The sequence below is a fragment of the Bos javanicus genome, chromosome X, assembly GCF_032452875.1.
Source record: "Bos javanicus breed banteng chromosome X, ARS-OSU_banteng_1.0, whole genome shotgun sequence".
NCBI lineage: Eukaryota > Metazoa > Chordata > Mammalia > Artiodactyla > Bovidae > Bos > Bos javanicus.
The window spans coordinates 123,532,122-123,544,988 of NC_083897.1; the positions used below are offsets into that span (position 1 = coordinate 123,532,122).

The window sequence follows — 12,867 nt, forward strand, 5'->3', positions numbered from 1 at the left end:
TAATTACCTCTTTAAAGGCCCTTTCTCCAAACAGTCACATTGTGGGTTAGGGCTTCAACACATGAGTTTTGGGGGACACAGTTCAGTCCATAACAGCTGGACCAGCAGTTCTCAGACTGTAGTCCCTGGATCAGTGGGATCAGGATCACCTGGGAACTTATTAGAAATGCAGGTTTTCAGGCCCCAACCCAGACCTGTTGACTTAGACACTGAGAGTTAGGGCCAGCAGTCTGTGTTTTAGCAGGCCCTCTGTAGGGTTTTTGCAAGCCCATAATATTTGAGAACCACTGATAAAGACTAGACTCCCTCAGGGCAGTGGTGTCTGGACTCGGAGGGACTGTACACATGAAATCCCTTGGAAAACTGGCAAGAACGAGGCCGACTTAAAGTTTTGAGATCCTAGGTAGCTTTTGGAGATGGGGATTCATTTGCTAGAACTGCCATATCACACTGAGACTGGTTTCTAGGAAGAAGAGCAGTGCCATCACCAGAACTAGTTCCTGAAGCTCTGAGCCAGTCCGTCCAGACACTGTGCCCCCTGGAGTCCTTACAATATCATCAAGTCTAGATTCCTGGATGGTGCTCCAGTTGTAGGTGGGAGCCCAGTGGATCCAGCTGTGGGAAATTGTTGGCTTTGGTGGCAAATACCAGTACAATCTTTATAACATGGGTTTGGCGTTGTTTATAGCAGTCCTGGAGGCAGTTACTGATCCTCTGTCTGCTTCAGTCCCAGCTCTGGAACAGTGAATCATGTCTGCCTGCCCTAGATCACAAAAATAATCAAACATCATCTCAGTCTGTTATGGTTTAAATAGTAAATTGGCTGGTGGTTGAGAAGCATATGTAGTAGCCCTCTGAGTAGAGGTCTTTTTTTTAATCTTCCATGCCACAGCATGCATTGCAAAAGAATTTTTTGTATTCACAACCAAGATAGTAGCCTACAAATCTGAGTTGTATTCTAATTTATTTTTAAAGTCAGTGGGAAAGAGTTTTGTCTTTTTTTTTGTACCTAGAGTAAGCCAGAACAAAGCAATTAACTGTTTTCACTAGATATAAAACATTAGTGATCTGTTTGGAATGATGAAAAAGTTCTGAAAATAGTGGTGGTGATGGTCACATAACATTGTGAATGTAATTACCACTGAATTGTACACCTAAAAGTGGTTAAAATGGTAAATTTTATATTATGTGTATTTTGCACAATAAAACAAAACAAACATCAGTGATCAAAAGAGAATTAGTTCCTATTTCACAGTTTCTTTTCTACTTCCTCTTTTTTTCCCTCCTAATGAATGCCATGACCTTGGACAAGCCACTTAATCACTTTTAAAGTTTTGTTTTCTGTTCAGTAGTGTTTGAAATATTGTCAGAAAACTCTGAAAGTGGTGGGTGAATATTATTTTTCTCTCAGAAATTTAAAACACTGAGAACAGTGCCATACTGATAGTAAATGCTTGTTACATCTACCAATGAGTCTGAGAATCACATCATATCATATTTTAAGAACAGTTGGCACAACTGGAAGAATGTAACTTGTAAGAAACCAGTATGTTGCAGCCAAAGGCTGGAATTACTAGCATTGTGACCTTGGATGAGTCATTTGGCCTCTGAATATATCCTAATAATCTTTGCCTACTTACCATATAGGATTGTTATATAGAATAGAGATAAATCATGTGAATGTGCTTGGTAAAGTAAAATGGTATATAGAGACAAATGGTATATAGAGATTATAAAAATTCGGAAGAGAATAATAACTGCTTTCAAAAAATCAAAGTAGTTTCACGTAGAAGACTAATCAATATTGTCATAAATAGGACCAATGAATGCAAATTATTGGAAGTTTCTTTTTAAGAAAGCTCAATATTTTTTTAAAAAGTTTCCAGTAATTGAAGTCAGCAGGCCAAAGGTGGATCAGCACCTTTTAAGGTAGGGAGCTCACTTACCCCAAAATGTTCTCTGACCCTGGACCCTACCTTTCTGCATGTTGTAGAAAGGATTTTGGAGCAGACAGCAAAAGTCCTATAGAAACTCAAAGACTTTTATGTTTTGAGGGATCTGGGAAGACTGACCGTCTTTACTGGGCTCACTTGTTTTTTTACCTAGCCCCTAAAATGAATGAATGATTTTCATCTTGAGTTTCAGACTTGGTTGGCTGTTACATGCTAGATGTGATAGGTAGAAGCCTTCTTTCTTATCTGATTTTTTAGGAATTTCTCATATCAGCATTTTTTCCCTTGAAATTGTGAAAGGTTGAAATATACACCTATAATTTATGGCACATTATTTTAAACAGTAGCTATACATGGGCAAACTATTTTTTCTTCTTACCCCATCATTCTTGCTATCTTTTATTTGCTTACATTATATAGTTTTAATGGGTATGTTCAATCAAGATTCCTGTGGTAGTTGTCTGCTTAAATACACTTGTTTTGGAAATGGGACAAAAGAAAGCAATAAATTCTCTTCCTTACCACTTCATATATGAAATAGCAATGGATCTTTTATATTTTATTTCAAGGTCAGTGGAGAGAAATTGTATGACTGGGGTTTACGAGGATACATTGTCGTAGAAGATTTGTGGAAGGAGAACTTTCAAAAGGTGAGAAAGATCTTTTTCATTATCTTCCTTTCAGTTTAAATGTGTGGTTTCTCTCAGGTTTTATAAAATTCTTAATAACCCTGTTGCTTGCTCCTGCTTTTTGTGTTTGTATTTCCTTATGCCTGTGGCTCAGATTCTTCTCGGGTGGCCTTTATTGGAGGAGCAATAGAACTTCTATGCATTTGATTGTTTTTAGCCGGGCTGAATATAAGAAGGGATCATAGAATGCATTCCACTTCAGTCTTAGACCATAATTTCCGCTCTGTGTATTTACAATTTGTTCAGAGTGTTGCATATTATCTGAAAGTTTTATCAAAACTAGAATAGATGGAAACAGGGTATGTTCCCAGCAGAAGATGAATAGCCGAGACTTCTCCTCTTGCTGTTTCACTCATCATAGGCTCCATTCTTTGCTTTATCAGTACTGTATCTGTTCATCCCCTAGCCTCTGGGCCCAGTTAACAGCATATGGGGGCCCAGCCACCAGTTACAGGCCACTCTACTGACTCGTAGGCGAGCATCAGAGGGGAAGAGGTTGTGGAATTATAAGGACATGCTATTTTTTTGTCTCTTCTCACAGCCACTTAGCTGATATATGTTGCCCATGTTTGCTGGAACGTTCTCTCTGCTCTGATAAGGAAGAGTAAGTGTAGAACAAGGCATCATGTCTTCTCTGAGCACTCAGAGGCACAGCTCAATGAGGAAGAATTAGGGTTCTTATTATTAACATACCTTATCATAGAACACTTGATTCTGGTCATCTCAAATCAAAGTACTCTTTTAAAAAAATATAAATACCTTTCTCAAAGTCCAGGAATTTGAACTGGAACTTGAAAGTAACATTGTAGAATAAATTATAAGCCCTTCTCATTAGTTACATAAATACTCTTCCAGTGAAATCTTAAGACTAGGTTTTGTACTGGTGATTTCTAAAGGAATTAACCTCTATTGAGCCTGTTTAAAACCAGCTAGCTCTTGAGTAGGAAGTTGTATATTAATATCAAGTGCCCTTTGGCAATCCATCTTAAAGAATAAACACTCATAGTTTTATTTTCATTTCTCTGACATTTTCTTTGGAAGCTCTCTTTCCTGTTAAAAAAATTCCTTAAGTCCACACTGAGTTTAATATGAGAAAGGAAGTAGACTGTCAGGAAAGCTATACACACACAGCCTTAGAAAGAAATGTGGAAAATGAAACTCCACCTCAGTTCTGCGTGCTCGCTGTGGTGTCAGTACAGAACTAATGCACACAAAAGCCATGGTGAGGGGGGGTTGTCCCCTGGGAGTCTGAGCGTTCACTGTGGTGTCAGGCAGACACGTGCTCACCAACCGGACTGTGGTTGGAATGCAAGCTGAACAGGCCAGCACTTTATGGCTGTTTGAAAACGCTGGATATGGGGAGTGAGGTAGTAAAGATGCCTAATTAGTCTGAGGTTGGTCTATATATCTTCTCTGGTCTCCTGTCTGTGCCCTTGCCCTCTTGAGCATCACTGAGAGTTCCACTCATTTACTCTCAAGCACAGTTCTCCTGACAGCTATCTGTCGTGACTAGAAGCTAATAAAATGGATATTGACAACTTAAACATTTAGCACAAGTTCTAAGTGAAAAATATCAGAAGGCCCTATTAATTCAAGATTTGATGTACTTAGATTTGGGGAATTATTTTTGATAGTGAAATGCTTTTGTTTTTTATTGATTTCCCTGCCCCCCGCCTTGTTGGACTTTGTGGGTTTCAGTATTTTTTGTTTGTTTTTTCTTTACTACTGAGAGTAAAGATTTAAGCTACCCTGAAACAGGAATCTTTTGGAGCTCAGGAACTCTTTGAAAGAAATTGGGGAACACTTTGTGGAGGAGATTTTTGTTTGTTTCTTAGCATGTTTAGAAATTGGTTTTCAAGTCAGGCTTCAATTACCAGTCTCAAATTCAGTGCAGTCTGATTCATAATTGTTTGTACTACAATCATGTAACAGATATACATACTTTTGGTTGTAAATAGTCAAAAGAAATTTGTGGCCATTGTGTTTAAAATGGAGCCCTGAAATTTTAAGTGGTATGAATGGTGGTTCAGTTCTTAATTATTTCCCATGGAGCTGTATTGCTCTCAAAAACCCTAAGGAAGTCTGTGGCATTTTTTGGTCCGCCACATCCCTTTTCCCTTTTAGGAGTTAATTCTAAATATTTGCAGTGAGTCTTCTACCAGTGAAATTTGAATGAGGTGATCTTTCAGTTCTGTGATTGGTTGGTGAAGAGGAATTAATCTGCTTCAGCTAAAATGAATTCTTTGCTTTGGCAGAACTGTGAAGCAAAGATGGGTGTGTCCAGAAATATTGTCATCATAGTGGGTCAGGGTTTTTTCCTTTTTTGAGATAAAAGAATATATAAAATATATGTACAATAACTGTGTATATGTTTATTTACAGTTTAAAATCCAACAATACAATGACCATTCATATACCAACCAACCATCCATCTTTAAAAATAGGAAATTACCAGTGTCTTTCAACTTCTTCCTGTGCCCCTCTGTCTACCCAGAGAGAACCACTATCCAGAATTTTGAAGTTTTTATTCCTTTGTTCTTCTTTAAACTTTTCTTGTAGTTTAACCTAAACACTGTGGTTCAGCTTGCCTGTTTTTTGCCTTTTAACGTAACTATATCAGATATACATGTAAATAAATATATAGTTTGTCTAGATGGAGTCTTACTCTGTGTATTATTTTGCAAGTTGTTTTGTTCCCTAAGCATTATGTTTATGGGCTGTGTATGGCCGTAGTTTATTAATTTATACTGCTATAGAATATTTCTTTATGGGGAAATCCCATGTTGATGGCTAGTTGGATGGTTTTCAGTATATTGTTGCACACACAGCTGTGAGCATATTTTTGTACATGTGTCATGGTTTATTAAGAGTCTTTTTTTTTTTTTTTTAATTAAGAGTCTTTCTAGGCTGAGATTCCTAGTTCATAGGGTCTGCACATCAATTTTACTAGATGACAAGTTTTCTATTTTTGCCAGTCTGGTGCTTTTGAAGTAGTTTTTCACTGTGGTGTGTGTGTATGTGTGGCTTTGTTTTGTTCCCCAGTTTTTGTTTTGAAAAAAAAAAATTCAGAACTGCAAAACAGTTGCAGGAATAGTATAATGAATATACCCTTCACTTAGATTCACCAGTTACCATTTTGCTACATTTGCTTTGTCTGTTGTTTTACACATGCTTGGGCACTCACACATGTGTATTTTATTTTTCTGAACCATTTGAAACTTATAGATATGGCGCTTTCTACCCATATCTAATTCAGTGTGTATTTCCAAAGAATATGGTCATTTATTGATAGAATCACAATACCATTATCATGCTCAGGAAAGTTGACATTTCTTTGTTTACATAGACATTATCTAATATGCAGTCCACAGTCAGATTTCCTTAGTTGCCCCAATAATGTACTTTCTTTCAACTATTAATAGCTTTGTCACCTAAGTATCTATCCCTGTCTCTTTAGTCTTGCCCTCTATTATTTCTGACTTGATATTTCTTTTAAGGCTTTTTTCCCCTTCTAAGTCACTTTTAATCTACAGTTTCTCCTTCCATCCTCTTATTTTCCTTACACTGTATCTGTTAAAAGAACCTGGCACGTTGGACCTGTAGTTTCCAACAGTTTGGGTTTTACTGATTACACACCTAGGTGCAGTTGAAAGTGTTCCTCTCTTCTCTACATTTCCTGAAGATTGGCTGCTGGGTCCACAGGCTGCCTAATCAAGTTTGTGCTGGTCCAGTTGGCAAGGCCATAGGTCTATGCAGGCACCTATGTTTTTGCTTCACTTTACCAGTTTGGTGTTAGTGGCTGTTGAGGATCAATGCCTAGACTCACTGATTTACTGGGAGTTGGAAAATGGTGATATTCTATTTCTGTCATTTCATTTTCACGTGATAGCTAGAGCACGTGAATAAAGAACTCTTTCCGCTCATAAACTAGTTAGTTAGTTATAGGAAAGACAAGATAAATGCTCAGCTTTTTCTCTTGGATTTGTCTGGCTTTCAGAATAATAAATTTGTTCCCTCACATCCTCAGAATGTCTCCAACTAGTTTTTTTTTTTTTTTTTAACAATCATTTTGAATTTGTCAATTTAAACATATTTGGGTTTGAATGCTTTGTAATTCTTATCCTTGTTGGAGTTCAGGTTGCTCATTTTGGCTGGTAGAAGCTGGCTCTGTGTCCTTCTGATGTGATGCAAGAACTCTGCAATAGTTTTCTGGCTGCCATGTCACAGTGGTCTCAGAATTTCTCTTTGTTGTTTTGGTGTACATTCCTTTGATTACGAATGAGGTTGAACATCTTTTCACATGTTTATTGGTTTCTTCTTGAAATGCCTGTTCATGTCTTTTGGCATTTTTTATGTGGGTCATTAGTTCCTTTCTTAATGATTGATGTAAAAGGCTTCGTTTTTTCCTAGATATTAATATTGTGGTCACATGTTTGCAGATGTGTTCTCCCGGTTTGAGGCTAGTCTTTTCAGTTTTGATGCCTTTTGATGATGATCAGGAGTTCTTAATATAGTTGATTCATAGATCGTTTCCATTACAGTTTTCACTCTTTGACTCTAGGCACTTAATAAAAGCAGGAAACTATTCATTGATTGTTCATTGCTAATCTGAAACCCCTTCAGAATAGTCCCAGCCCAAAGTCTGAGTTTCAGAGATGGAGGCCCGTGGTGGGTGGCAGGCCCCAGGGTCACAGATGGCCCTTTTGGAATTGTCTTCTAAATTAACCAAACACAGCAATGTGTTTCAGTAAAAGTCATGTTTAATTTTCAGTAGGTTTTAAAAACTTGTGACAATTTACTATCAAAGAATTATAAAATGACTGTTAAAGACCAACAATAACTAAAAGCCAAGAACTTAATACTTCTTTGAAGGGCAGGAAAATATAAAGAAATATAAACCTGTTACTAATGTGAAAACTGAGCAGAATTTCTAATGCTGAGCTTTTAATAGTTGTATTCAAGCCTTTGCTAGCTCAGCAGGAAAATAAAAGGGAAACAGTGGCCACCATCCTGAGTAAATCCTGTTTTCTCTTCCTCCATTCAAAATTCCTCAGCTTTCTAAACACACTCAAGTTTAGCTGTAAGTGATATGATTTTAAAATGATCATCTCTGAAATAAGGCAGTCACAGGAGAAATACTGTTTGAGTTCACTTACATGAAGTATCTAAAACAGTCAGATTTATAGAAGCAGGGGGTGAGGGGAAAATGGGGAGTTGCTATTTAATGGGTATAAAATTTCAGTTATACAAGATGGATAATTCTAGAGATCTGCTGTACAGCATAGTGCCTATAGTTAGCATTACAATATTGTACACTTTAAAATTTGTCAGGAGAGCAGATCTCATATTAAGTGTTCTTACCACAATAAAATAAAAATAAGGACAATATAGTGGGTTTTCCGTAAAGCTAAATTTATTCTGAATTTCTGCCCATTCTAGTTTTTGTTATTAAAATGCTAAGAAATAAAGGTACTAGGTAATGAGTTTTCTTTTGTTCTTTAAAAACAATATTACTTAGCAAAATAAAAAATAAGAAATCCTGAAAGAAAAGGTCTCTCCTTTTTTTGAAAGACATACACTTTTGGTATCAGAAAACGTAGACAAGGCACGATGCCGCGTGACCTGGTAGCCAAGAGAGTAGACTCCATAGTGGACACGCCAGGCTCTTCTCCAGTTCCCCCCGCACCCCCACCTCTTAGAATCCTTGAGTGAGTGAAAGTGGCTCAGTTGAGTCCGACTCTTTGCGACCCTGTGGACTATACAGTCCATGGAATTCTCCAGGCCAGAAGACCAGAGTGGGTAGCCTTTCCCTTCTCCAGGGGATCGTCCCAACTGAGGCATCAAACCCAGGTCTCCTGGATTGCAGGTGGACTCTTTACCAGCTGAGCCACCAGGGAACCTTGGGAAATTGTTCTGGTGCTCTGGTAAATGGGGGTTGTTTCGATGATTCAGTGGGTTTATCCATGTCAGAAGCAGAGAAAATGGACCAACTTTAGACATGGTAGCCATGATAGATGTCATGTGACATCTGCACGGGAGAAGGCAACATCTCCTGATGGAAAATGGAGCCATAGAGCTTATACTCATTAGTCAAAAGTCCTTGTATCTGTTTTAGTTTGCTATTTGCTGCCGTAACAAATGACCACAACGTTACTGACTGAGATGAATGCAAATCTGTTTTCTTAGACTCTGTAGGTTAGACGTCCGGTGCTAAATCAAGTTGTCCTTGAGTCCTTTCTGGAGGTTCCAGGGGAGAATCCACTTCCTGCTCATTCAGGTTGTTGACAGAATTCAGTTTCTTGGCGGTTATAGGGTCAAGGTCTGCTTTGCTGGCTGTCAGCTAAGGGCAGTTCTCAGCCTCTAGAGGCTGCAGCATTCCTCGTCTCCCAGCCCTCATCTTCCGTCTTCAAAGCCAGCCTCTGCAGTTGAGCCCTGTTCATGTCCTATTTCTTTGACCCTGTCTTCTGTTCTCTTACGCTGTAGGAACCCATGTGATTCAATTGGGCCAACCTAGATAATCCAAGATAATCTCCCTGTCGTAAGGTCAGCTGGTTTGCAACCTTAACTCCAGTGCCACTGTAATTCTCCTTTGCCATGTACAGTAGCACAGTCACAGGTTCCAGCATTAGGATGCAAACACCTCTGGGGGGCCATTATTCTGCCTGCCACACCCAGTGAACTGGAATTTCATTGGGGTTTTGACAGGTCATTTTTCCTTACCTTTTATTTCCTCATTGAAAAAGTTAAGTGACCTACCACATAGGATATGGGACATTTATGGAGTACTTGCTGGGAGCTTGGCCCTGGGTGCTAAACTCTTTGCTCAGGAAGAGTCTGTGAAGCAGGTTCTATTATTTGTTCAGTCACTCAGTCATGTTCGACTCTTTGTGACCCCATGGACTGCAGCATGCCAGGCTTCCCTGTCCTTCACCATCTTCCAGAGTTTCCTCAAACTCATGTCCAATGAAATGGTGATGCCATCCAACCATCTCATCCTGTGTCATCTCCTTCTCCTTTTGCCTTCAATCTTTCCCAGCATCAGGGTCTTTTCCATTGAGTCAGCTCTGCATCAGGTGGCCAACGTATTGGAGCTTCGGCTTCAGCATCCATCCTTGCAATGAGTATTCAGGATTGATTTCCCTTAGGATTGACTGGTTTGATCACCTTGCTGGCCAAGGGACTCTCAAGAGTCTTCTCCAACACCACAGTTCAAAACCATCAATTCTTTGGCACTCAGCATTCTTAATGGTCCAACTCTCATATCCATACATTATTTCTGGAAAAACCATAACTTTGATTCTATGGACCTTTGTTAGCAAAGTCATGTCTCTGCTTTTAATATGCTCTCTAGGTTTGTCATAGCTTTTCTTCCAAGAAGCAAGCATCTTTTAATTTTATGGCTGCAGTCACTCTCTGCAGTGATTTTGGAGCCCAAGAAAATAAAGTCTGCCACTGTTTCCATTTTTCCCCCATCTATTCGCCATGAAGTGATGTGACCAGATGCCATGATCTTAGTTTTTTGAACATTGAATTTTAAGCCAGCTATTATTATCCCCATGTTATAACTGAGGAAACTGCATTTTGGAGAAGTAATTGATCAAAATGATTCAGCTAGTGAAGGGCTCAGACATTTCAGTGGGTTACTATACCTTAAAGGTTTAGCTACAAATACCCCTTCATATGGCAGTACATATTAATTAGAAATAAATATTTTGATTAATTCCTGTAGCCCATAGCAGTTAATATGGCAGACACCAGCTATGGACTACATGAAGTGTAGCTGATCCGCACTGAGGTGTGCTATAAGGGCAAATTCACACCAAATTTAGAAGACATGGGCCAAATTAAAAAAATTGTGAACTATCTCAGGATTTTAATATTGATTGATGTTATATTGATTACATGTTGCAATAATAGTATAATATTTTTTAGATGTGTTGGGTTAAAATGCATTAATCACTTAAAAAGAACAGTGAAACCCAATATGTATTAAAATTAGATTATAAGGAAAATGGTTACATTGTAAAATATTTTAAATAAAACTGTCTGGAGATGCAAAAAAATTGATTTCTGGCTTGTGCTAAGTCACAAACTGTCTTTTGAAGTCAGAATATTGTTTTTGCTGAAATCATGATGATTTCTGCCAAGAGAGATCTAATTTGTAATAGCGTGGATGGGCTCACTATTTCATTAGTGAGATATTTGACTGTCATGTTTTATTATACTATAAGTAGTATGTAATCAAACAAGAAAAATTTCCTAGCAACAGAATAGTTTTCTTCAACCAGAAGAATGTTTTTATGTGCTCATTTTCTTAATGTCCAAAAGATTAAAAAGCTTATGAACTTAGCAGTTTATATTTTTGAGATCGAGTTGCTGGCAAATACCCATAGTAGAATATATAAGATGTCACTGAAAGTACTTGGCAAGCATTATGTTAAGATAATTCAGACCTGAAATACATTTAACTAGGTAGAGAACCACATGATTTTTATGACACACCCAATTGTTGGACATGCTTATCTCACTTATCTTCAGAAGCTTGTTTTTATCTCTTCATTAATTACATGCCCCAACTTTTTTTAAACACTCATCAGATTTCTAGGTTCTACCTCATTCCATTTGTTTATTCAACAAATGTTTGAATGCTCTGTGCTAAGAGGTCCAAGGGATATTGTGCACTTGTGAAACATACATTAGTGAAGGATTCAAGCATGAATGAAAGAATTCCACAAATCAGGAAGTGCATGGGTGCTATGAATGTGAATAAAGATTCTCATCTGAATAGAAGGGCAGAGGGCAGAAGAAAGCCTTGATCTGAAGGACCAATAGCATTTAGCCAGGTAAAAATTGGGAGTGACCAGTCTAGGTCAAAGGATTTGTTTTGTAAAGGTCTTATCCCAGGAAGGAGCTTGGCAAGTTGGAAGAGCAACAGCAAGAAGGCCTCTGGTGTGTGCGTGACTGTGTGAGAAAGAGGCTCTGGAGGAATAGAGTAAGACACAGAGGTACTGAGTCCTGTAGATTCAGAGCAGCAAGTGGACCTGGATATTGTATGATGATCCACCAAGCAATACATCTTGCTTTATTCCCCAGAACTCCATCATCAAGTGGTTGTGGTCTGTAGATACAGTGGTCATATAATTTGTCATCCAAGACAGGATACCCTTGAGAGTGAAAGGGGACACTTATTAATTATACTGAAACAGTGGGTATAAACCAGTATGGATAACTTGAGCAAACCGGAATGTATGATCACTGTGCTTAGAGACAGGTTCTTAGCCCCTACAGTAAGCCTGACGTTGCCTAGAAACTATGCTCTGAAATTATAGGGTTAGGCGTTTGTTCCTGCTTTTTCACTTTCCCCCTCCTTCACTCATGGGTAACTCTGAGAGAAGGCCCCTAGGAGAACCTGCACCAAGTCGCCCACAGAATCACAGCCCCATTTTCACCCAAATGCAGCCTAGTGTTTTTCAGATTGCCAGTCATGGGAGCTCAGTTCCTTGACGTACATCAGGTCTTATTAATGTGTTTTCAGAATTACAGTCTTAAGAACATATGAGAAAGAAAGTAAGGTCTTAAACATGTAGCCCATGAATTTTTCCCTCTAGAACCTTTCCTTCATCACTTCTCATGGATGACATGACCTAATTATATGTTCTCAGATGACAGCTAGGCAGGATGGGTGTGGTCTGATTATAACCTCTTTCAGAATAAACATGTTTTGTGATTTGACCCCTACAGTGAATGATATACAGAGTAGAGGACCTACAGGAAGTATTACCATATGTGTAAAACCTTTTTTTTTTTTTTTTAATGTTCCAATCATAGTGACTATTCTTTTTTTTCCTCTAAATTTTACCGCAGTTTAGTTGATTTACAATATTGTTTTAGTTTCAGGTATATAGCAAAGTGATTCAGTAACCTTCCTTAACAAGGACGATAACATAAAGTAGTGAAGAAATCTTTTCACTGTTGATTGGATGTTTTATTGAATCAGCTGTTGGCCAAGTCTGTGTAGTGAGGATTAATGGAGTTTTATTTCCTCCTGTCCTCTGGGCCCGAGTCAGTTTCTACAACAGGGCCCTCAGGGAGCCCTAGTAATACCTTTAGCTTATGGAGACATGGGTCACTTTGCATCAGATAATATTCAATTAGGAGGATGTGCACTTTGAAACAGTGCACTATTTCTTTAGAAGTTTTACTATTTCTTTTCAAACCGCATTAAT

General features: G+C 38.3%; 1 protein-coding gene across 1 annotated transcript in view; it reads left to right on the top strand.

The window, feature by feature from the left end:
- APOO (apolipoprotein O) overlaps positions 1–12,867 on the top strand; it is a 53,620-nt gene that overhangs the window by 36,889 nt on the left and 3,864 nt on the right. The window contains exon 7 of the mRNA XM_061407839.1: positions 2,522–2,602. Within this exon, the coding sequence (XP_061263823.1) occupies positions 2,522–2,602 (81 nt within the window). The remainder of the gene's footprint in view (positions 1–2,521; positions 2,603–12,867) is intronic.